The sequence below is a fragment of the Schistocerca piceifrons genome, chromosome 1, assembly GCF_021461385.2.
Source record: "Schistocerca piceifrons isolate TAMUIC-IGC-003096 chromosome 1, iqSchPice1.1, whole genome shotgun sequence".
In the NCBI taxonomy this organism is placed as follows: Eukaryota; Metazoa; Arthropoda; class Insecta; order Orthoptera; family Acrididae; genus Schistocerca; species Schistocerca piceifrons.
The window spans coordinates 1,071,018,803-1,071,045,403 of record NC_060138.1 but is presented as its reverse complement, the minus strand read 5'-3'; the positions used below and the strand labels follow the sequence as shown (position 1 = coordinate 1,071,045,403).

The window sequence follows — 26,601 nt, the reverse complement described above, 5'->3', positions numbered from 1 at the left end:
TGTAAACTGTCACAGGGAGAATAAAAAATCAATGTCAATCAATTGTTTTCCAGCATAATTGAAAAATGGGTGTATCACCATCAGATTTTGAAATCTAAGTTGTACATTCCTTTTACTCTGTTAAAGAGTTGAAGTAGTGTTGATTATTTCATTGTAATGTATTGCTCATACCTGTATACATCACATGTCTGCTTGCGTGTACTTGCACTTTTTTAAACACAGTCTCATGTAACTCTGTGATTGTTGTGACCGTTGTTGACTAAAGCATTTATGGCTGCTTTATTAAGTCTGAATTGTATATTGAATCAGCCTGTGATACCTAATTGTTAACAAGAATATTTTCATTTTGAGATATTTATTTAAGTTTTCTCATACACATGGCAGAGCTCGAAGAATCACATCTTCTGTAGCTGAAGATGAGACAGTTTCATAATATTGTGAAGTAAACAATGTAAAAGGCACATCTGGAACACAGTTACAATACTGGAACTGTCCAGAGTGCTGTCAGTACTTGGCATTTTATCTGATAGGAAAACTCTGCTAGTTTTATCCTTTCCTTATTACTGATTTTTTGTACTGATACAGTTCATAATGTTACTATAGGCATTTGCATGTTGTCATCATTTACACAACACAAAAACAATTTTTATGTAAACAAAGATTTTTTACAAGGAAATAAATATGCTAAGTGCTTATAAACAACATTTTACAATACTGTACAAGAAAGTTGTTTGAGAAGTCCACAAACTGATCCTATTCCATAGTCTCTCTCCTTATGATAATACTGACTTGTCTTGATAAGACAATAAATATATGAAATAAGCTTATTTCACACTGCCACCTCAAAGCTCTTTGTACTGTTGTGTGAAAATCACATTCTTACTGTATCATTTAGTTCAAGCAAATGTCCTCTCTGTGCTGGGCATATCACTTTATCACTGTCACTCACTGACTTGTTAACTTTTAAGCTGTTGCTTCTTTGTCTCCTGTATTTCTTCAGGATCATAGAACTCCATATTACGACCAAGGTAACACACCACAGCATCCAGAATGACACCCATAATGGTTATTACTGAAAAGAAAGAAATTTTTACATATGCATTCATTACTTGAGGATAAATTACAATAAATTTTTAACATTAAATCTCTTTAACAAAAATGCAGCAAAAGGTATTGATGTTGAAAGCACATTAGTGTTTGTAGCTTATGTTGTATGGCAGATGTTATTGCAACTAGAATATCTAATGAGGCCTGAAGTCAGAAGTGAAATTCACTTTTTTAAAAATATTCTGTTGTGTAAAGCAATAATTGTTTTCATTGAAACCTGTAATGAAATTGTCTTGGCCAAAATACACAATTACTTCACACTGCTGTTAGTTACAGAAACCACCAACTGTTGCAGAACATAGGAAACATTCCAGAAACTGTGATGCTTTTTGATACAAGTATACTGATAAAGACCCAAATGCATCCATACTAGTCACAATCAGGAGAATAGTGGAACAGTTCGAAATTGCTTGACAGTGAACAACATACAGAAACTCACATTTTGCAATTCCAAACAACTAAAAATGACTTACAGGTACCAGAAGCAGAGATCAATGGGTATGCACTAAAGTGAAGTGGTATCCAGATGGATAACAAACTGAGAAGGCACTGTTACTTACATTGTTAATAAAATCTCTGGTTTTAGTCTCGACTGTATTGTAATTTAAAAAAATGTATCTTGCAAGGTTATTCACTCAAACCTGTTAAATCTGAATGCTTAGTAGTTGGGTCTCAATAGTTCCAAAATATTCCATAAACATTTTTTCCAACCAAGTAGCAAGCTATTTCCACTTGAAAGATCTTTTTTATTGTAGAAGAGGATTTGTGAGCAAATAACTCATTACTTGTTATTCAGTCAGTGACTTTTTAATTTAGAAATATATGAGCTGCATAAATTATGTTAATAAAATAGAGGAAAAATGTAAGAAAGCAGGTTCTGCATTTCACATTCTGATGATATAGGCTGGAAGTAATTGGTAAGGAAAAGTATGAGAAAACAGAGCACGTAATGTATGCTTGGAATTCCTAGGATGTCACTGAAGATTTATCCATTCCATTGTTTGTTGTCCTCCGAGGCTGTGGATTGTATAATTTTAAGAAATACAGCAACCAGCTACTTTTTTGATATATTTTTGTTTATGCCACTACACATTTTAGGCTTTCACCCATCTTCAGTTGGTGTAATAAGTATTTCAATCTTCAGTTAGAATGTTATTAAAACACCAACAGTAATTTGGATGTTGCAGGTGGCTTTCTCCTCTGCTTGTTGTTTTTCTGATTTTCTTAATTATAATCATGGCACAAACACTTTTCTATATGTATGTTTCACAAAAAAGTGCAGTATTTGCCATGCTGCCCACTGAAAAAATGCTGATGTTACGTTTTTGAAATACTGTGTTCTCTCAAACTCTGAACAATTCTCTAAAAAAATATCACTCCAAATATTTCATTTTTTTCAGTTTATTGTGTTTTATCACTATTTTTAACTAACTGTGCTATTCTTGGAATTTCATGCACTGTTGGCACTTGGCAGCTGAGAAATAGTTACACATTCCTTGAAGCAGTGCACCTTGATAAACAGATTGTCTGTAGTGTTTTGCATATACATTAAGCTGTCAGGTACTTTTAGCATTTTTGAAACAGTGTAAGGTTTTCATTACGTGTGTTGCTAAGGGAGTAATACGTCCTTACCTTCTTTCTGATCTGAGGAACAGCTTGGCCATAGAGTTGTATAAGGGGTGAAATCATGTATTGCATTCCAAATTAAACTTAGCATTTTAACATATTGACTGGCTCTAGAATATTTCTCAAGTGTGTGCGACCCGTACCAGATAGGACTAACAGGGGGTATTGAACATATGCAGAGAAGGGCAGCACATGTGGTAGTAGCTTTGTTTAATCCATGGGAGAGTGTCACAGGGATGCTAAAGGAACTTGAGTGGAAGACTCTTGAAGATAGATGTAAACTATCCTGAGAAAGTCTGTCAACAAAATTTCAAGAACCAGCTTCAAATGATTACTCCAGGAACCTACTACAACCCTCTACAAATTGCTCACTTAGGGATCATGATGATAAGAGGTATTCAAACAATCATTCTTCCCACGCTCCATATGTGAATGGACCAGAAAGAACCCTGATAACTAGTACAGTGGGATGTACCCTCTTCCATGCATGCCACAGTGGTTTGCAGGGTATAGACGTAGATACAAAACTTTCCAGGAGCCAAAGTCACATTGTTAGAGAAATGTAGAAAACATTAACTGAACACTAAACCACTGTATTATTAATGTTTTATTTAACAGTATAAGGTGTAGATTCATAAAATAGAAATGTATGAGGCTTTTTAAAAGGTACTCATGAACAGATTCAAAGACAAGAGACAGAAAGCTAGGACAGACTTCGTTTCAGTTTCAATCCTTAGTGCCTCATTCCATTGACCTTATCACTTATGGTAGTGTTAAGAAAAATACCATACAAAAGAATCATTTTATATGCTTCAAAAGGTCCTGCAGCTGTGAAGTATAATTGTGCTTTGAAGTTGTAGAATTATTTATGAAAACAGGAAAAATCTATATGATGATTGTACCTATCCTTTAGAGGGAAAAAAATATTAGTTATTAGACAGATGCAGTTATCTTTCACAAGAAGGATTGAGGAGACATCATTCCCATAAAGTGGAGTGTATTGGTAATTATCTATCAAAGATGTTGGCACATCCCCTTCAATTACAGGCAAGACCATTTATGGATGAAGTATTATGATATATCAGAGTTGCTGCAACTTTTGTTGACACTAATTCCATAGTTATATGTTGCTTGGCATATCTTTTAGTTGTACAAGTCTTATGAACATCTGTTTCATTCTGTCCTTCAGCTGCCTCTATCCCTTTCCCAGTCCCTTTCTCCTGCTTTTATTCTCCTCCCCGTCCCCTCCCCCCCTCCCAATAACTTGCTGTTTAGTTTTCCCTGCCTCTGACCCTGCCTCTTATTTTACTTCTGGTTCTTTTATATGCAGAAGTGCACTAAATTGTTTTCCTGAATATATCCACTTAATTTTGGCTCTTTGGCTCTTTGTTAGATTAATTTGAGGGAAAGTAACATAATCCATGACATTGCACCAAAGCAATTATATAAATATGAGAATGAAGTTTAATGATATGAATATAATAGAGGGAAACATTCCACATGGGAAAAATATATCTAAAAACAAAGATGATCTGACTTACCAAACGAAAGTGCTGGCAGGTCGATAGACACACAAACAAACACAAACATACACACAAAATTCAAGCTTTCGCAACAAACGGTTGCTTCATCGGGAAAGAGGGAAGGAGAGGGAAAGATGAAAGGACGTGGGTTTTAAGGGAGAGGGTAAGGAGTCATTCCAATCCCGGGAGCGGAAAGACTTACCTTAGGGGGAAAAAAGGACAGGTATACACTCGCGCACACACACACACACATATCCATCCGCACATACACGGACACAAGCAGACATTTGTAAAGACCAGCAACAAACTGTCCATTCGCATGAATGGACACAGGCAGACAGTGTTTGTTGGTAATGAGGATCACCCCGTGGCTAAACATGTCTTGGTGCACGGCCAGCACATCTTGGCACAGTGTTACACCGTCCGGGTTATCTGGATACTTCCCACCAACACCAACCTGTCAGAACTCTGGAGATGGGAACTTGCCCTCCAGTATATCCTCTCTTCTCGTTATCCGCCAGGCCTCAATCTCCGCTAATTTCTAATTTCAGTTTGCCGCCGCTCATACCTCACCTGTCTTTCAACAACATCTTTGCCTCTGTACTTCCGCCTCGACTGACATTTCTGCCCAAACTCTTTGCCTTTACAAATGTCTGCTTGTGTCTGTGTATGTGCGGATGGATATGTGTGTGTGTGCGAGTGTATACCTGTCCTTTTTTCCCCCTAAGGTAAGTCTTTCCGCTCCCGGGAATGGAATGACTCCTTACCCTCTCCCTTAAAACCCACATCCTTTTTTCTTTCCCCCTCCTTCCCTCTTTCCTGATGAAACAACCGCTTGTTGCAAAAGCTTGAATTTTGTGTGTATGTTTGTGTGTCTATCGACCAGCCAGCACTTTTGTTTGAGAATGAAGTTTTGTACATACCTGCAGCAGTTCCATTTATGTAATGTCTGAACTTGTCTTGATCATAGAGCCAGCAGTTTCCTCTTTTCCCACAGCTTATGTCCCATTCAAGGCAGGAAGAATCTGTAAAATTCAAATAGACTGGTATCAAGTGATTCTGTGATTATAAGATTATTCTATGATCATATATAGCTATTAGTGGAAATTCTCATTCATTAACTTCTACATTGTTGTGAACACTGTGCAACTGTATATACTCTGGATGTAGTTTAGCTTGTTTAAGGATGCATTATCTTAGGAATCAAAAGCAAACAAAAATGAGTGGAACAGCACAAATACAAGGTGAACATTAACAAAACTGTCAAACTGCAGGGGGCAGCTTCCTGACTGGAAATTGAGGAAAAAAGGTCCCATGAACATGTGTCTGGAAATTCTTTATTGCCATGGTAGAGCATGCTGACGAATGAAAGTTCCTCTGACCATGTGCCGGGTATTCCTTGTGTGTTGTAGGCTGTGTGATTGATGCAGTGTACTATCAGCAGTAGAATGGTCTGACATTCATGCCAGAGACATGACAAGGTGGTGGTGTGACGGCCAAGCAGATGAAAGTGGTTGAGAGGGAGCACGGCTACACCAAATCGGGTTCCCTTGCAGTCACCAACTACTTCACACAACATTTCAAGCCCTTTATGGGCATTAATGTGACCATGGGTCCTTTCAGATAGACGAACATGCAGGAAAGCGGTTGACTGTGCGTACACTAGTTTTAGAGGACCGTGTTCTACATGATATTGAGATGAATCCTCTTACACTCTCCGGGCAAGTGGCCCACCAACATGATGTAAGCCAAAGTATGATTATGTGTATCCTGCATGACTACTGCCACTTTGAACATCTGTTGTGATGTGGATGCAATGCAGCTCTGTACTTCTTTCCAGTATGATTTGTTGTTGTTGCATGCATGCTGTCCACTTCTGGACACATTTTCATTGGAGCTTTCGTCCTCAATTTTCAATCAAGAATTTGTCCCTGCACTTTGTCTGTTTTATTAACGTTCACCCTGTATACCTTATAAAAAAAAAAAAAAAAATTGGATGGTAACAATGACAAAATGTTTTGTACTAGGAGTGACACAGTGCAAGAAAGTTGCAGAAATGAATACATTTACAGAAAATACCCAAAAGAGCCAATGTTGAATGAAATGTGGTGTTACTGTGATACACAGTGTGTATCATGTAGATTTTCACTTTCAAATTTTTTGTTGTTGTCACCTGAATCCTTTTTTAAATTCTGCTGTAGACAGTATGAAGATGACTGATGTAATTACAAACATGAGTTTCATAAATATCCAAGGTGAGAGCTGCCTGATAGGCTTCAGTGTGAGGCAAAACACAATGTTTTATTGGTTCTTAGAATCGTTGCTTCCTGTGTTTTCAGTCAAATATGGTGTATGCATGAAAACTCTTGCAACTGAAGGATTGCATGAGGTTGTAGTAATAAAATGTGCTACCTTTATAATGAATGGAGTGATTATTTAATTGAGAAGAATTTTCCTAATTATCTGTATCAATACTCTGCAAGTCACCTTACTTTTGGTACCACTATCTTCCTACCCCCTACCTCTTCAATACTTGTTCCATTCATGAATGGTCCGTGTGAAGAATAATTGTTGGTAAGCCTCACTAATTTCTCTGATTTTCTCACTGTGGTCATTTTGTGAGATGTATCTGTTAGAGAGTAAAATGTTGCTTGTCTCTTCTTGGAATGCATGCTCTTAGAATTTCAACAGCAACCACTTTATGATACTCTACAACTCTTTTGTAGTGTCTACTGGTAGGTTCTGTTGATCATATCCGTAACACTCTCATGACTACTAAACGATCCTGTGTCCTGACATCCTGATTTAAGTTTTCTGTGTTTTCCCTAAATCACTTAATGTAAATGCCGGGATTTGTCCTTTGAAAGGGCACTGCCTCTTTCCTTCTCCATTACACCATAATCCAAGCTTGTGCTTCAATCTTTAATGACTTTGTTGTCGACAAGTTGTTCAACACTATTCTCCTCCCCCTCCTAAATGATCCTGTGATTAAATGTGCGACTCTCCATCTGTTCTATTAATTCAACAAGGTAAAGTGCACAGGCTGATGAGCAGTAAAATATCAGACAGTGCAGCTTCCAGATTACTTATTATTGGTATTCACAAGCTTTCAAGATATTTGAAATGTCTGAAGCTTCTTATGAAATTAAAACAGAGAATGTGTTTATATAGCCATTATTTGGGTGAGATAATAGCAGCTTAAGTGTCATGTTATATTTTTTGTTTATTCTTGCTGTAATTACAAGTGAGTGTATATGGTGAAAGTCAGTACTGTAGTACAGATTGCCGCCTTTAAAAAAACAAAATGATAATCTGCATTTCTTGTCAGGTGTTCAGTTGGATATAGTCACCGACACTGCATGAATTTTTGGCAACAAGTATTTCCAACTAGAGAAAAGATTTCAAGAAGCAGTGCTTTGTACTTCATTGCCCAAGCTATCTGACTTGTTGGAATAGCAAATTACGTATCACAAGATCTATTTTTGTTCTGTACGGTATCTGCTAGACACTAAGCTTTTATCATTGCCTTTACTTTCAGCTGTGTGTTTTATTTGATACAGTTGTCCTCTGTCATATATATTATATATGCAAAATATTTAATATTATAGATGAAAGTCTCCTGGAACAAATTTTGCCTGCGTCCATTTTTTTCTATTTTTTGCATGGAGCTTCAATTGCTACACATTCACTGCTTTGTCATTTCTAAATTTCAAAGGTAGTTAGCCACTGTACCCATTCAGTTTTAACAATGACACTTTCACTACGTGGCTCTTTGCTACATCTAAGGTTTGATAGTACTTTTTTACTTTAAATATTTTTGGTTCCTTTCTGACCCCCTTGATCATAATACGCTGATCATGAAAATACAGTGTCTTAACATAGGAAATTGATGAGAGATATATTCTCTGCTAAACTGTTAGTGAAATATTAGCCTAGCATGAAAACTTACATAATATTTAGTTAAGTCAGGCTTTTAATTTTGTCTGTTTGGAGACTGTAGAAAAGAAATGTCAACCAAAAAGTGCTTCATGATAATTTATCCAATTAATGAATGGTTTTGAAATGCCTCTATCAGCAGAGAAAATTGTAAATGATGTGTGTAAAACGATTAATAACTGGTTTTATGCTAATGGAATATTTCATTAATGACAGAAATTGTAATAAACTAACAATAATAGTTATAATAAAGCACCACACATGATGAATTTTCACTCTGCAGCAGGCTGAACACTGATTTGAAACTTCCTGGCACATTAAAACGGTGTGCTGGACTCAAACCTGGAACCTTGTCTTTTGTAGGCGAGTGCTCTACAGACTCAGTTATTGAAGCACGACTTGACCAGCCCTTACAGCTTCACTTTTGGCAGTACCTCTATCCCACTTTCCAAGCTTCACATGTCCCAGTTACAAGTCCTGGTCCGGCACACAGTTGTAATGTGCCGAAAGTTTCATAAAGAAAGTAGAATATTAAAAGGGCAAAATATTAATAAGCTTGGATAAGTGTTAGTGAGTAAGGCAGAATTTTGAAAAATTTCAGGTGTTCACTTTGATAAAAATTTAAACATATGGGTCAATATGACAATGTTCTGTAGTTTCTTAAACAGCTAATATCAGAAACTTTTGCACTTTTGTATCACTGCAAGTCTCAAAGAGAAACAAATCAGTATGTTGACATACTTTGCATACTTTAAGTTAGTGATGTCCAGTGCGGTTGTATTCTGCAATATCTCATCTTTAAGAAATAAACATTCATTGCGCAAAACATAGTGTTACAGTAATAAACGATGCTCACTCATAATCATCATATGTACAATAGTTGAAGGTGTCTGGTATTTTAACTACAGAATCACAGTACATATGTACTCTCATGAAATACGTTGTAAATAAACCTATGTGATTCAGAAAGAAAAATTATCTTCCTAATTACAATATTATCAGAAAATGACCTGCATTATTTTAATTAAAATTGACTTCATTATGTAAAGGGGTGAATAATGTTGTCACAAAAATTTTGTGTACTTACCTGAAGATAAGAAAACTAAATTTTAAAAGAAGCAAAGAAAGCTTCTTCTGGGCTGCTCTTTCTATCTCCAGCTACAACTTGTATATAAAAGACTGCATCTTTAAGAGTGAAAAATACCTATATAATTTCTTAATGTGTTACTTTTTTCAATTTTGCGAACTCATCTGTAATTGTCTATTCTGGAGGCATAATTAAATATGAAGTAATAGCCTATGTGTTAACTTATTCCATGTCAGTCCATGTTGAAATGCATTATGGAACATGTAATTAACAAATTAATTAGTACTGAGGAATATTGTCACACAGTTTTGACATTTACTTTTGTCTTTATTTCAATATTGCCAACACATTATGCACTGTTATTTGCATGATAATAGCATAATTATAAGGCTGTTCCTCTAGAACTTGAGCCTGATTGCTGCTGTGTCTGATGTGAGCAGCAATATATTGAAATATGTGTGTTTTTACTATTTCAGAAGAAGGACTTTGTCCAAAAGCTTAATATTTTAGCAGTCTTTTTCATTGTGCCTCTCTATGATGCACCATCTCCTCTATGTGGTGAGTAGCAGTCTATCCTTTCCATAATGTTGTCATTCCATCCAGGACTGAGGGCTTTCCATTGTTTGAGTTTGTCTGTCATATTTTGTATTTCATAAACAGTGTTGCCGTAGCCTATCTTTACTTAGAACTAGAGCTGTAACATATTCTACATTTATTTGCAATTCAGTCTCAGTAGTAATTTTGTGCAATTATTAAATGAACAGCAAATGGCAATTGTTTTAGTTAATGATGGATAATTTTTCTGTACAATGCAGTTTAAAATTATAAAAAATAGATCATCTTTTTAGACAAAATTTGTGAAATGAGATAGAGTAATGGGTATAAAAATTGTAAAATTATATTTTGTCAAACTTACCTATGATTGCTCCAAAAAGAATTGGCCCAGGTATAAATGCTAGAAGGCTAACTAACAGAAGAGTGAGAGCAGAAGCAAGTGGTTTGTCTTTGGCATCAACACACCTGAAAAATTTCTTATGTCATCAACTATAAAATATGTTAGATTACTGCACAATGAAGTGTTGACTATACAATTATCATGAAAATAAGTTGGTACTAAAATTCGTTTTTAAAAAATTTATTCTCTTGAACATTACCATACTTTTGGATTGTATTACCTATAGTTAACAAGCACGTTTCCAACTTTCCCTGTGCTTCCAATGAAGTGCATTGTGAACAATAATGCAATAAAAATTCCAAGCATGTGGCTACAGTCGACACTGCAGAGCCCAGATACAAGCACAACCTGCTCTTCCTCAATGCAATGGCAATTGCTGTATATCTGATGAAAAGTAAATGACATTTTAGTACAGAGTCGTGATATAAACATGGATAATAGCTAATTTTACATGCATCTTTTTACCTTGTGAGTTTCATTGCCAATGAATGATGTGCACCCTGCCTGACAAGCTGAATAGAAAACCTCTTTTGTCTCTTCATGGCATAGAGGTGCATACTTGAAACCTGTGCAGTCACAAAAATTACTGCACTCACTGTAAATCAAAAAGTGAATAGGAATTTAGTTCTGGATGCTGATATATAATAAAGTGCAAGAAGAGTGTATGTATAAAGTTATTCTGTAAATATATGATGAAATAACTCACACACCATATGTGATGAAATAACTCACCTGCCAATCTTGTGTGGTATGTTGCCAGGGCAACGTACAAACATCATGATAATTTCTGCTGCTATGTATCCAAACCCAACAATGACATTCCACCCAAGGAGCAAGACAGCTCGTGGTTGGAATTTAGAAATAACATAGCCAGAGACAATAAATCCAGAAGCCATTGCTATTATCCCGAGAACTCCTATTATAACATTGAAAAAAAAAAAAAAAAATGAATACATGACCTTATGACGCCATTAGATTAATGAAACAATAGTATGTTTAAAACAGAAAACTAGAGTCAGAATGTCAGAAGAGTATTTATGGGATTGTGGGGTGTGGGGATGGTGTTGGGGTGTACTATAGGGGTTGGTATGAATTTTTATTGTTAAATTTTTTGTCTTTGTGATGCCCTGCCTTGAAATACATCTTACATTCATCTTACAATGTTGATAGGATGCTAAACTCTTTAACTTTTCTCATCTTTCCATCATAATTCATGGAAGTGGCTAGATTGGACTGTGTAGAGATTGGGAATGCGTATGAGCACTGATGACTGTGTGGTTGAGCTCCCCACAAACCAATCATCATCATCACCACCACCACCACCACCACCTGCCTGACTGCCGCACAGAATCCTTGGTTCAGTTCCTGGCACTGTCAGAAAATTTTCCTTAATAGGGAGGGTTGGAATGAAGTGCTCTCAGCCTCGTGAGGCCAGTTGTGGAGTTTGTTGAATAAGGAAGTAGTGATTTTAAGAAGACTCTCAATGGATGCGATAGCGCAGTAGCTGGTTGGCAGGTCTGTGTGTAGTGTTCATTTGTTATCTTGTGAGTGCTTTGTGGTGGGAAATAAGGGTAATGATGACAAAATAAAACATTAGATGAGCCAAGTGTCTAGTATTGTCTAGAAGTATACTAGAAGTACCTTGTGTAAAAGTGGATTACCACTTCACAAAATTAACTCTCATTTTTTCTACACTGTGTTTGTAATAGCCCATGAAATAATTATAACTATTCAGTTTTTTTAATGCTTTTGTTTTGATGTTAGCCCATTAAAAATAAACTTTAAATGAAAAAGAAACAAACCACGACAGAATTGTTCCAATGGGACAGAAATCGGTAGATGTGATGTAAATGAACAGACAAACAAATTACTACAATTTCAGAAAAAGTGGATGATTTATTCAAGAGAGAGGCCTTCACAAATTGAGCAAACCAATAATTCGTTGGTCCACCTCTGGTCTATATGCAAACAGTTATTCAGCTTGGCGTTGATTGACAGATATCGCGCCAAATTCTACCCAACTGGCGCGTTAGACTATCAAAACCCCGAGCTAGTTGGAGTCCCCTGCCCTTGATGTTCCAAGCGTTCTCAGTTGGGGAGATATGAGGCTGGCCAAGATATAATTTGGCAAGCATGAAGACAAGCAGCAGGAACTCTTGCGGTGTGCAGGTTGGCATTATCTTGCTGAAATGATAGAACTGAATGGCTTGCTCTTTCGTAATGATATTATCTTTGTTGTGGTTTTGCGCAGTAACCAAAAGGCAACTTTTCTCTGCTCAAATGACTACACAAAACAACGGTCATGAATCAGTCTCGAACATATTTTCTTGTTACAGTTCCCAAGGAACTATGCAGGGATGATGACCCTTCTGCCTCTAAGAAATGTGAGCCGCAGAATGTTGCCAGCTTAAAGATATTTCATGCGGAGTAGTATTTAAAATTGAGTCTAGTCATTTCGCTTATGGCCGTAATTACATAAAGACAGTGGATCCAGTCCTCATAAAAAATAATTAACGCATTGACTGCCGTGCTCTTAGTGATCGATGTTTCAGCGTCTGGCCTGGCACACGGCCTTTAGGCCTGAAGCTCTGCTATGACCATCGGCAGCCACACGTCAGTTAACACATTGAAGTACCTTGCTAACATATACGCTATAATAGAACTAAGCTTACATATCGTTTATGTACTCCAACCGTATGTTTTACTTACCAGCAACGCCATTAGCTTTCGCTGCAGATTGTTGAAACTGTGTTTCCATATACTTGACTATGAAGTTAACGTATCCAGAGGCTCCCAAGACGTAGAATACCGAAGCAAAAATGTTAACCATTAGAAGTTTGTTTTTAAGCATCCTTTTTAGCGATTCCTTAAAATCTGTGAACAATGAAGCCATTTGTCATTAGATATATTTAATTTTGTGTTAACAGCTATAATCAACTATGTTCATTAATGTCATGGAATAGTGGAGCACAGATGGCGCAGATGCGCTGTATGCGCACCACACACCCTCTGTGCCAGCTGCAGTTATATAGGGGATCTTCTGAGAAGTGGTTGTGCGTATGATTTGTGTAACATGCAACGTCTACGTGAGCAGACGTCCGTCCGAACAGGTTTATTGCTGCGTGCCTGCTGGATGGGAATTTCGATTCGGCAATGATGCAGGAATTCGGCTTCACACGTTCAGCCTTGTCCAGGGTATATCGAGAATGGTTCAGTGAGGATTTCACAGTCCACAACAGACGAATTACCAGCCATCCAACCACTCTCGATGACTATGACCTGTGATACCTCAGACGGATCGCCAATAGTGGCAGAAGGGCAACTGTACACAAATCACGGCTCAGTTCAATGCAGGACGTGCTACATTGGTCTCCCAGGGGACAATTTGTTGGAACATGGGTTCCATGGGGTATGGGAGCCAGCGCCGCACTCAGGTACTATTGTTAACGTCATCGGGCACAAGAACTCGCATTTTTCGCCAGTCACCAGGGATGGCCACTAGAATAATGGCGTAGCGTTATATGGTCGGACGAATCACGATTTGAACTGTACTATGCCGATTGGAGGCGCCGAGTATAGTGCAGACCACATAAATCGATGGATCCCGCCTGCCAAGGAGGTGTGGTCCAAGGCGGTGGTGGTGGTGGGTCTATTATGATCTGGGGCGCATTTTTCTGGCATGGAATGGTCCCCAAAGTTGTTCTGGAGGGAACTTTGAATGGTCCGCGAGCTGCACAGGGACCATCTTCACCCATTTTTGGCCTTCCAACATCCTGACGGTTCGGCAGAGTTTCAAGCGGTGCGACATTGCTCCCACGTCGCTTCCAAGATCATGCAGAGGAGGTCCAAAGACTGAGATGGCCATCACAGGCCCCAGATTTGAATCCCGTCGAGAATAAATGGGTTGTCATGGAACACTGGCTCCATGCCATAGGTCTTTCACCTACGAACAGTCCAGAATTGGCTGCTGTTCTGCAAACGATTTGGTGTCAGCTGCTCTTGTAGACACAACAGCGTTTTACATCAATAATATAACGCAAGTTTGCGGAGCATTTCGTGAAAGGAAAAATAACAAAATTATTATTATTATTATTAGCGAAATAAAGTTTTCTTCGCTGAGCAAGATGATGACAACCGTCCGTCACAGCGTCTGCTCAATAAAACTGCGCTAATATTCGCAAAAGCATTTAATAATACCAGGGACATACAATATGAAATAGTTGGATGATGTAAAACAGAAACTGGACAAATGGGCGAAGCTAGTCATAAAAGAATACTTTTTCATGCCAAATCATGCAGTGCCTCGAACTGAGCGTTGTTCTTGTTATTAGAAAAGAAGTACGATTTTTTTGCGTATGTTATATTCGCTGCTCATTTCTTGCGTGTCATAAATTATTAAGGAAGTTCACTTTTATTCTAATTGCGGGCATCGCCTCTTCTAGCCTTGATAACAGGTGCGACCTTTTGTGACAAGAACTCAATAAGGAGGAATGTGGGAGAAGTTTTTCCGTGTTACATGGACCCCGTAGCAGACATTTTGCTCGTTCTGTTATGTGTCTTGAAGTTGTTCATTGCGTTTCACACGCAAGGACATTGCTGCACGGTCTAGATTTGCGGTGCTCCTGAATGTTCGGGATAGCTATAGGTGTAGCACTGTGAACACGAGAATTAACCATGTTAGACGGCTGGGCTGATAGTTGTCTAGCAGAAAAACACCGTTCTTATTGAAAGTACCAGTGACGCAAACTAAAGGACAGATTTCCAAATAGTTAAATTATCTTTAGAACAGCTCACACGCATTTTCTTGCGTCTACGAACGCAGCACCGTCCTCTATTAACGTAAGTGCGAAAATGTGATTCAGCTGATCGATAATATATTTCCACAATTCCCTATCTTCTCTTGAGGTCGCACTGTCCACTGTAACCGGACATGTGTGTAGGTGTGATTAGACAATGACTTGTGAGTAAATGACCATGCAATGGATTCACTCTGCAAGATTTACTCGGAAAAGGATCAGAAGGATGTCCTACGCCAAGCCTACCCCATAGTGAACCGGGTTTTCACGACGAATGCAAAATATACTGGCAACACGGTCCGCCTTAATAATTTAATATATATAATAATATTTCTGACTGTCTAACGAATACTTGGATGTCTGTAACAGATTTGTTTGTTGCTGCTCACTTGAGTCGCTGCTGCAGGTCGTTTAGTGCTCAAAGTAAAACATAATCACAATGCGTTGTTATACAAATTTCTTTCCGAGTTCTAATCAAAATGAAATTTGTAATCTAACATAATATTTTAAAAAAAAGAAAATAAAACAGAATTATTATAAATCCACCATTAGCTAAAGAAAGAAAATTAAACCTCAGTTATGCACCACAAACTTATTTATATTCTGGGCATGTTTCAGATTTCGTCTTGTCAGTCCCTTGTGCATCCTAACCTAAGTAACTACATGGTGTCATACATAAAACCGTTAAGCCTCACGTATCGGTTAAGCATCTCTAGTCAAGTTGCTTTTGAAGTGGTAACACTGTCTCGAAAGTTGCCTACACTTCATTTTATCGGACAATTGAGTGCAGTTGTATGTTCGTGCGTCAGTTGTTGTGAGAAACTTGTATTGTTGAGCTCTTACAGAAAAGGGGCAGTTTGCATTACAACAGCGAATTGACATTGTAGAGTACACAGGCTCCATCAAGATGTGTCAAGAAATGTTTCAAGTGAAGTATCCTGCTAGGGAACTCCCCACGACTAGCACTGTACAAGATATGTACAAGAAATTGAGAGCTTTACGTTCCGTTCAGAATGTACAGAGGAATAGGCGAGCGACAGTGAGGACTATAGACAGAATCCGCGTGGACTTTACTAGAAGTCCTCGCAAGTCGGTAAGGAGGTTAACGCAGCAGATTGGTGCATCTCGTACATCGTGTCACTAGTGTGAGTGCGGTTCAAGAGTTGAAATTTGAGGCTCGAGAAAAAAAAAATTCATTGTTGCAACTGACTTTAACATCAGTTGTTAACAGTTAGTTGGACCTCTTGCTTTACTTCGTCAGATGAAGCCTGCTTTCGTTTCTATGGTTATGTAAACTCACAGAATTGCAGATACTGGTCGCAGGACAATCCACATATTCTGCAAGCAGAACCTCTCGACTCAGAGAAGACAGATGTTCGGTGTGCGTTGTCCCGTATGCGCGTATTGGTTCCAAATTTTTCAGTTGCTGCTTAAACTGTGCCAGATATCTAGAGATCTTTGACTCTTTCTGTGCACAATTAGCAGACACAAAGAAGCTGTGTGCAATTGTCCAACAAGATGGAGCGCCCGCTCACACTTCCAACCGAAGTACAAAGTACATCACCGATGTGTTCCCTAAAGACGGACTAGTCAGTAGAGACCTCTGGCCCCCAAGATCCCTGGGTTTAACATTGTGTGATTTTCATTTATGGGGCACACTAAAAAGCAAAGGGCATGCTGACAATCCTCACACAATAGACGATCTTAAACGGAACGTTAGTAGAGAAATTAACAACATGGTGCCTTCAGAATTACTTCCTGTTGCCGGTAAACTCATCACACGAAGTCAGCAATGCCTGGATGCCTATGACCACCATTTCCAGCATCTCTTACAAACTGGTGACAAGATGTTTTTTAACGTCTCTATTAGCTGTTTTTTAGTTAGTTCGCTCTTGCTTGAATCTCGGGCATGAAGCGTACCGGTTTTATGTGGGACACCCTGTATATTCAGTCTACTTACTATCCTCCAGCTGTTACATATTTAAACACTACTCGAGTCTTCGAATATCCTTGTGGGGATACAAACAAAATGCTGACAAACAAATACGTACTGATCAAATGTAAATATAAATTAACATATGTGCTGAAAAACAAATAATTATTGACTAAATTTAAATAGAAATTAACACATTATAATTCCAATTACGTCGAAGAAATCTCAAGTTTAATATACTGCTGAGTTGCACTTCCATTCACATCACATATCCCGTACGAATTAATATTAAAAACCATAAACCATTGTGCACTGGGCTCCTGACTGTGTATGAGAATTTCGTCCATATTTCTTCAGGTGGATATAAAGCTCTGAGTAGACTGTGCCAGACGTGTAGCTTTTGACTGATAAACTTTTCTTGTATAAGAAGTATTTATCTTACTTGCTGTTGGTATTTGTGTTTATGAAGCAGTAAAATAATCAAGGTTATTTCAGTCTCTCTTGTATATGGACAAAGAGAAGGATAGTGAGCCTGTTGCTGTTTGTGCCACACGTTTGCAAACGCCTAATGAAAGACAGAAAGTAATTGAGAAAACAAAGAAACAAAAATTAGGTATTAATCCTGCACCATAGGCTTTGGACTGCTTATTGTCTCTTATGTGCATTTTTACTTGGTACATATTTTCAAGGAAACAGGTAGTTGTCATCTTCAAGTATGTTTGTCGTTGTCAACTTCATTGTGTATGTATCGGTTTCACTCTATAATTAACCAAAGTGTAACGCCCAACTTACCGGACAGTGAAGGTCTTGTCTCATGTAGTGTCGGTCCAAAAGGATTTGCCTCCTTGGTTTTACTGACTGGAACTGGATCATCGGGAATGAAGTCATCCAGGGTATGTTTCTTGGTTAGCGGTTCCTGCTCTGGAGAGGAGAGAGAACGCACGGAGCTGCTAGAATTCAGCCGGTGCGTCTTCGAACTCCGTCTTGCAAAGCTGCTGGTTCGTGCTCTGTCCCTGGCTGCCGCCTTTGGAAGCTGTTTTGGGAACATGGCAATCAGCAGAGAAAACAGCAGCATGACAAATCCCAGGATGATCCAACCTGCAACACAAATGCATCCCCAGTATTTACATACGTTTTTACTGTAGATATTTAAGCATTAGTACAAGCTGTTGTAACAGATTACACTTAATAGTACTCTATGTACAAATACCTATTCATTCATGTACACAATCAGTCAGTCATTCGTTTATTCCAAAAGACTAGTTCGGTATTACTAGGTATACGCAACGTTGAACTCGTTAAACGCAGCCGAAATAGCAGAAACAATACATTTCTTCTACCATGAGCCGTATGTCCATATCGTTAACACGCTTTAAAGAAATTTTGTCCCCTGTTTGTGGCGACTGTCTAACAGAGCAGTAAAATATCGTGTAATTTCGTTCAGCATCGGTGGTATAATGGTTAGCATTGCTTTCTGATGACACTATCAGGTTTCTCTTAATGGAAGTGTCTGTTAGGTGGCCTAGTCATTCTCCTGAAGGCAAATATCAAACTGTTTGAATGCAGTGATAAAAACTCTCAAACAAATCACTGAGGGGTGGTTGAATGGAACGGATTGGGCACCAATAAAGCAACTCAACATTAATTGCAACGAGCACAGGATAATGCAGGTTAATACGGACGCGAGACTACATCATCAAAAAACCCAGATAATACAAAATACACATATTTCACCAAAAACTGCTGTTTACTGTATTTACAAAAATTGTCACATGTCAAGCTTGAAAGCCCACTGCATTATTTACGCATTACTCGTCAGAAACGGACAACTTATTTGAAAAACTACGATTAAATCTCACTGTACTTCGTATCACTTGTTATCAGGTCACTCTCGGGAAATAATCATCGAACATTATCTGTTTTCATTAACTTTTTTCTCATTTTCTGGGGACGCAAAACTTCGATATACTCAAACACTCAATTTTGTCCTCCATCACCTAATAACATACCAGTCCATTTCAGTTCTTCGGCGTGCGTAATAACGAGTTCCTGCATCATCTCGTCCGTGCTCTACCAAGCACACTTTGCCTACCAAATCCGCTTCAGTTGTTGGCTCCAGGTCTGGTTCATTGGCAATGCTATTTAAACACTCGCAGATGTTTTCGTCATCTACATCTTCATTACCGCAGATTTGTTTGACAAAATCGGTCAGATGAGTAGCAGTATCACATTCCTCATAATTTAAGTCCCATAGTACTAGAGCCATTTTATGATGGTTATTTTTGTACTTCATGGCCCAATGTTCTGCTAATGGTACCACAGACAGTTCGGAATTTGTGTATTTTATTTTCAATATCAGAGTCCAAATCAAAACTTAAGTACAGCTTAAATAAGAGATTTGAGACAATTCTAAAACTGAATTATCAAAAACTGGATATTTTTCTCGGAATGGCATTATTTTTGATTTGTTGATAGAAATTTTATAGCTGTACTTCTTGCAAATTTCGTTCAGCTGGTATACTGATCTTTGGAGGTCACCTTAATTTTTTTAAATAACAATGGTGTCATCAGCAAATAAAAATGCGTTCATGTATTACTAATTCGTTATCTGAATTCCTTTGTTTTTCCATTTGTAAGGAATGAAGTTAATCAATCATAAATGAAAGAATAATGACAGTCAGATTTCAAATTCCAAGATATCATCTAAAAGTTTTACTTGTCTGGTGCCCAGAAGGGGTGGGGAGAAAGGATGATACTGATACTTTTGACGATGATCTTCAGAAAGAAATGAACAAAATCAACAAGACAGAACATGTTGTCATCGATGGTGATTTTAATACATGAGAGAAAATCGAGCTAAATTCATTCACTTTGCTTACCTAACCACCAAGCACCGAGCCACCTGGGGTCTCTCTTGCTGATGATTGGAGTCAGCCCAGGCTCTATGTACAGGTTGAGACAAAGGTAACCCATAATAAATCCCAATGCTGGTCCTGTTGTTCTCAGTGCAAGAACGGCTCCTGTAAAAACAATCCACACGAAGGTCACTGGATCAATAATGTACGTAATATGCACATGTTACATCGTGAGGTGCGGTTGAATAAATGTGACACTTTTACAGTGTTGACATCCCAGTCATGTCCGTTGTTCAACGGTTCAACGATATATCACACAAACACGCACGCACACGCACACACACACACACACACACACACACACACACACACACACACACACACACACACACACTCTCTCTCTCTCTCTCTCTCTCTCTCTCTCTGTGTGTGTGTGTGTGTGTGTGTGTGTGTGTGTGTGTGTGTGCAAACATTTGTAGTCTTTTGTAGCTAAATGATGGTTAAGTAATACACAAAGTCACCAAATCGTTCGCTAACTTCATTGACACATGAAAAATACTTTTCTATTAAGGCAGTTTTTGCCGCAGATGTATTGTATCAGTAACGGAGTGTTGAAACTAAATTTAAAACAAAATCTGTCTTGTTTCCCATACGATATCGTCTGTTGCTACACTGTATTTTATAGCAGAGGATACCTTGTTCTTTAACTGCTTGGTTGTTTCAGATCAGTGAAGAAAAGAGAGAATAATTGAAGAGTGGAAATGACAAACGTTCTAAGTGTCATATTTTCAAAAAACGCGTTTTCAGTGCTATTGTTGTCGGTACTCTTTTGCATGTTCGTAGACTTTTCGCAAGAGACAAATGATGGAGAAAACCATGGCGCATGGTAGAACAAAGGTAAGTAATGCCTTTGTTCCGCAAGATTTACATAAGATTGTTGAGCTAGATAAAGCTATGGACTCGTTCCATGTTATTCCAATGCGTACAACTGACTTTTATTTAAAAGATGCTACTGAAACATTTTTGGCAATGCCAGCGTGTGGGATTTCCAAAAGTAGTACGATCAAAATGCCTCATACTTATCCATTTCAACCAGCTATTAAAAATTCTTATTCTGAAACAGAAGAATGAAAAATCTTCAAAAGAGTAAAGTCCATATCTGATGCAGACCATGCCGTACTTCATCTGAAAGACAAACCATGTTTATCAATTGCAAAACAAAGACCCGTTGGCAAGTTGTCATTTCTTCCTCAACAGCACAGGGAGTTCTACATTAAATTTCACTACATCTGATCCCGAGAAAGGAGTTGTGTAAGACACAGAGGCCAATAGCGAAAGATTTTTTTCTTGGATTTAATTTTGCTATTCTCTAGTAAAAAATTTAAAAGATATGAAAACCGCTTTTTGTTGACTGAAGTTTTTTTAGTTGAAACATCATGGCTGAATTTCTGTACTTGTATTATGATAAATATTACGAGTGCCCCAGTATTAAAACTTTCTTTGTGAGAAGCAGTCGGTTCGCAAGTATGACTTGTAGAACATTCTTTATACATTATTTATTTTCTACTCTGTCTCATTATTTTTTACAGTGATGAAATGAGCAGCTTAATTCTGCGGTATCAAGACATCTTTTCAGTTTTGGTGGATAGTTGCTCAGGAAGCAAAGGCAGTTGCACTCGCGGTACGAGATAGATCGGGAGAATGAAGACAGGCAAAAGTTAGTAGAGATTCGTGCTGCTGTAAAAAGAGCGATGCGCGAAGCATTCAACCACTACCACCGTCATACCTTAGCAAAAGATCTTGCGAAAACCCAAGGAAATTTTGGTCTTACGTAAAATAGGTAAGCGGGTCGAAGGCTTCCATCCAGTCACTCACTGATCACTCTGGCCGGGCAACGGAAGACAGCAAAACGAAAGCTGATATTTTAAATTTAGCATTTGAGAGATCTTTCACGCAGGAGGATCGTACAAACATACCGCCGTTTGAGTCTCGTACAGATTCCCGTATGGAGGACATAGTGATAGACATACCTGGGGTTGTGAAGCAGCTGAATGGGTTGAAAATAAATAAATCGCCAGGTCCTGATGGGATTACAATTCGGTTTTACAGAGAGTACTCTACTGCATTGGCTCCTTACTTAGTTGCATTTACTGCGAATCTCTTGCCCAACGTAAAGTCCCGAGCGACTTGAAAAAAGCGCAGGTGACGCCTGTATATAAGAAGGGTAGAAGGACGGATCCTCAAAATTACAGACCAATATACTTAACATCGGTTTGTTGCAGGATTCTCGAACATATTCTCAGCCTTACGATAGGTCCTCTCTGGAACGTGTATTGCTGTATAGCTAAGCGAATTATTGTCTAAATCCTCTTTGAAGTGTACTGCATTGTTTAGAGCAGGGGTGTACATATTTGCCAAACCCTTAGTGTGACTACGTAAGAGCTGTAAGTTCAAAAATCTCATGCGTGGGATACATTATTACGAAGTGGGATCCTTCTGTCCCAATGCCAACTAGACAGAGCTCAAAAGAACTAAGTTCTACAAGGGCCTACTCTCTCCATTTCGGGAGTGAATGAAAGATGTGTAAAAGAACGAAGAAATTACAAGTATGAATGGTGACGGGCCGGCCGCATACATCCTGGGTCTAGACATAGTATTAGCAAAGACCATAGGTAAAATCTGCAAGTAGTTGCAGCGTAATTTTCCCTTGTAAGCCACGTGTACATGCTCGGCCGAGCATGAAAACTGATTTCTGATGATGTAAAACTTACCCGCAACTTGGTTTGTCTTTCAATTTATGTTTGAAGCACCACATCAACTGTTAAGATGTGCAACAATCTTGTCTGTTAAATGCTGGTCCTTCAAGTCCTCTGCTCGAGATACTGCATGTATATGATAATCTTTTAAACTCGCATGGTACAGCATTGCTTGCAATTCTATCGACAGAACGAGATAGGCCCCATTTGGGATAGCTATGAGTTCAGACAAAATGACATACCAGCTTGGATTCCGGAGACATTGTTCATGCGAAACTCAACGCGCTCTATTTGCACTCGATGTACTAAGCGCCATCAATAATGTAACTAGGTGGACTCGGTTTCTAGACTTACGTCAAGGTTTTTATTCAGTACTACAATGACGTCATTTAGACCAGATATGTATGACGGGACATTAAATCAGGTTTGAACCTGCACAGAGAATTTATTAATGGGCAGAATGCAGTACGTTATTCTGGATAGAGAATCTGGATTGTACAAAGGGCGATCAAAACGTTTCCTTATGACGGCGTTGCTGCAACGTGTGTGCAACCCAGTGCGACTCCGATGCGGGAATACTATGTATAAGCACCGAGGTGCAGGCAGGGTGTTACAGTGGCCCTCGAACGGAAACTTTTTGATCGCCTCTTATAGTATGGAAGTGCAGTAGGACCATTATATTTTATATGTTAATGTCTTAGAACGTAGTGTCGGCTCCGATCTCAAAATTTTAGAAAATTACTTTATTATCTTTGTGGAAGTTTCACACGATAAAAATTGTAGAAATTGAAAATAAGAGACACTGTTCGCCATTTATGCTAAATAAAAAAAAATCATTCTCGACTTAATGTGGTTTAGAAATCTTAGGATTTTCATTTTTTCAATTTGTTTGTCGCGCTCATTACCTATGCGCGAGTAATGGGAGAAACTCAGACCTATTTATCATTGATAAATCTGTTTAGCATCGTATGAGAAATTGCAATGTCTGTTTCCTATAATAATCATTTTATAAATCATTCACTGCTCTGAAATATTCAGTTTCAGACTTCAGTGTGATGCTAAGAATCAGTGTGAGAGATTCACCGACGTTGCCTTTTCTCTGAACTATTATGAAGTGTCAGGCGTGTATCTGTATTGTGTGGCTGACTGTAATGAGCGCTTGTGCAGTTTAGTGTTCTGTTGGTACTGATAATGTTGAGCATGGAATGAACGGAAGGACAGGGTGAACTGGCCACAACGGAAGCAGTCACAGTGAGAAAAGGTAGATATCTATGTCTTATCGGCGTCCGTAGAAAAGGACTCCAACGCTGGTTGCACAGGGATGAGAAAGGGAAGAATCGGGGTCTGTTTAAAGAAAATATTTCAGAATTCACACGATACGATTTAGGGAAATCACAGAAAAGTTAAATATGGCTAACTGGGCGGGGATTGGAATGCTAACTATCGCGAATACGAGTCCAATGTCTTGAAGACGAACCATCTCTCCTGTTACATCTGTGGAATAACAGTAAGGAGGTTCCCCTTCGATCGTGTGTTACCGTGTCAGATGTCATTAATCCGTAAAGGGTAGCGGAAAGATTTGGGTTTCAACCTGTGCCGCTGGCGAGTAGTCTCGCGATTCCTTGATAGGTTGATGTGGGAATATGAGCAAGTATTAAAACTGGAACGTCAGGATTAACTGTGTGATTTAAAAGTCAAGGTTTTACTGGCAGATGATTCGTTCTTACCGAGTAACAGAGGCGTCCTCGTCGTTTTGGCGTTGTCGTCGAGGTAGGTCTGGCCGAGCGCGTAGTACAACGTGGTGCCGATGCCCAACACGAACTGCGACAGGAAGACCAGCACCAGCGGCATGATGCTGAAGTCCGACGTGCACTCGTCAGCCTCTGTGTGGGTTGCGTTGCACAGTGGTTCTGTGTATGTGTTCACTCCTGTAAGATTTTATAAAATTTCATCTTTTATGCAACCGTGACACTTGGTATAATCGCGCGAAATATGTTTTCACGGACTGACTGATCTGAAATATTTTATGACTAAATACAGTGGAGTTAATGGAATTTCTCTTTTACCACCTTCATACCACCCTTCCGCGTTTCCTTCCAGTTATGCTCTCTCTTTCCCTTTTTTCTGCCTCCCCATTCAGTGCACTCTATCATTCCCTTCATCTCCCAAAGCTCTCTCTCTCTCTCTCTCTCTCTGTCTTCTTCTTCTTCTTCTTCTTCTTCTTCTTTGTTTCTTCCATCTGTGATCGTATTGCTCTCTCTAAGGCTTATTTTCTTTTTTCTCTTCTCTCTCCGGTTTATTTCACCACCTACCTTCATCCTTTTCTAGTTCATCCCTCTTCTTCCAATGAGTTTTTCTGAATCTTTCCGTGCCTTTGTCTGTGTCTATCCCCTTAAACTCTTTTCTCCTCCCTATAGTTCTTCTCCTTTTCTCGTTTCCTCTTTTTACCATCTCGCACTTCTTTCCCATCCCTCCCGCCAAGGGACAATTTTTAGATAGCAGCAAGTCTTTTGATTTCGTTTGAAAATGCGTAGTATAATGATAGTCTTGTGACTAGCTGCTATCTTCCATGTCACAATAAACGTGCAGTAAGTCTAATTCCGGGATGTGTTAGCCTACTCTCAGAGTGCTGCGTTGTCTCATGCTGCATTTCTGTTGGCCTGTCAGGAAACTGTATTAACGAGGTATGTGAGAAAAGTATCGAGACCACCACTGCGAGCGATCTGGCAACGCCGTGTTGTTCTGCTTGTGTGGACCGCTGTGTTCATCCTTTTCAGATGCTCAGTCCGAGTTTCAGCTCTGTGCAACCACCACATGCTGTTCGAAAGTGCCATCAAGGAAGTTGTGATTTTGTTGTGTGTTACTAAAATGGAATTCAGAGCAATGTTATGCTATCAAGTTTTGTGTAAAACTTCGCGAGGGTGGCCTTTGAAAAGTTGAAACAGGCGTATCTTTTATCAATAGCTCAAGTTTTTCGCTGGTACAAATCATTTTTGAAAGGCGGAGAACGCGCTGAAGATGAATCTCACTCAGGGAGACCTTCAACTTCAAAAACCGACGAAAAGTCTAACGTGTGAGATCATATCTACGTTTAACAACAAAGATTGTGGGTGAAATGCTAAACTTGAAACCTTCCACCGTATACCAAATTCTGACTGAAGATTTGCACATGCGAAAGGTTTGTGCCAAAATGGTGCCGAAAAACTTCACAACTGAGCAGAAGGAGAATCTGAGAGACGTGTATGTTGATCTTCGTAAGAGGATTGGCGATGACCACGAATGGTTCAGACGTGTGATCACAGGTGATGAATCCTGAGTTTCTGAATATGATCCTGAGACAAATTGGCAAAGTGTGGTGTGACGTACTGAGATATCTCCTCGACCGAAAAAAAGCTCGAACGAGCAGATCCTCCTCGACCGAAAAAAAGCTCGAACGAGCAGATCAAAGATCAAAACAACGCTGATTTGCTGTTTTTGATAGTTGGGGTAAGAATTTTTTCCTCCAGGACAAACTGTCAATCAAGCTTTTTACAAAGATGTCCTTGAAAGGATCAGGAAAAGGGTGAATCGAGTGAGACCGGACCCTTCAGACAAGTGGATGCTGCATCATGACAACTTCCCATGTCACATGGCCTTTTTGACCTGAAAAGGCATTCATGTTGTTCCACAGCCCCCCTATTCAGCTGATCTGAGTCCTTGTGAATTTTTTCTTTTCCGAAATTGGGAAATGTATTAAGGGGATGTAATTTTGGGGCTCTGTAAAATATCCAAAAGACCGACAATTACAAGCCCTACCAGTTGAAGCCTCTCAACGCTGCTACCAAGACTGGGTGACTCTGCTGGTGCATCGCTGCTGAAGGGAACTGCTTTGAATGGGACAATATTGCTGTTTGAATAAAAATCTTTGATAGATAAAAAAATCAGTCTCATTACGTTTCCCACGCACTTCATATTCTAGGTCACTGATAAAAGAACGAGGCTTCTGCTGTACTTGTACTGGCAAGTTGATATCATAGTAGACGTTGAA

At 38.8% G+C, this 26,601-nt stretch overlaps 1 protein-coding gene across 1 annotated transcript in view; it reads right to left on the bottom strand.

Annotated features, from left to right (window-relative positions):
• Positions 1-347: 347 nt before the first annotated feature.
• Positions 348-26,601, bottom strand: part of LOC124797821 (solute carrier organic anion transporter family member 74D) — a 164,113-nt gene continuing 137,859 nt past the window's right edge. Inside the window, exons 4-13 of the mRNA XM_047260853.1 lie at positions 24,302-24,502; positions 19,843-19,983; positions 17,756-18,061; positions 12,944-13,108; positions 10,967-11,150; positions 10,700-10,829; positions 10,455-10,618; positions 10,196-10,299; positions 5,180-5,281; positions 348-1,072 (exon numbers count right to left, since the gene is read on the bottom strand). Coding sequence (XP_047116809.1) covers positions 957-1,072; positions 5,180-5,281; positions 10,196-10,299; positions 10,455-10,618; positions 10,700-10,829; positions 10,967-11,150; positions 12,944-13,108; positions 17,756-18,061; positions 19,843-19,983; positions 24,302-24,502 — 1,613 coding nt within the window. The 3' untranslated portion in view covers positions 348-956. The remainder of the gene's footprint in view (positions 1,073-5,179; positions 5,282-10,195; positions 10,300-10,454; positions 10,619-10,699; positions 10,830-10,966; positions 11,151-12,943; positions 13,109-17,755; positions 18,062-19,842; positions 19,984-24,301; positions 24,503-26,601) is intronic.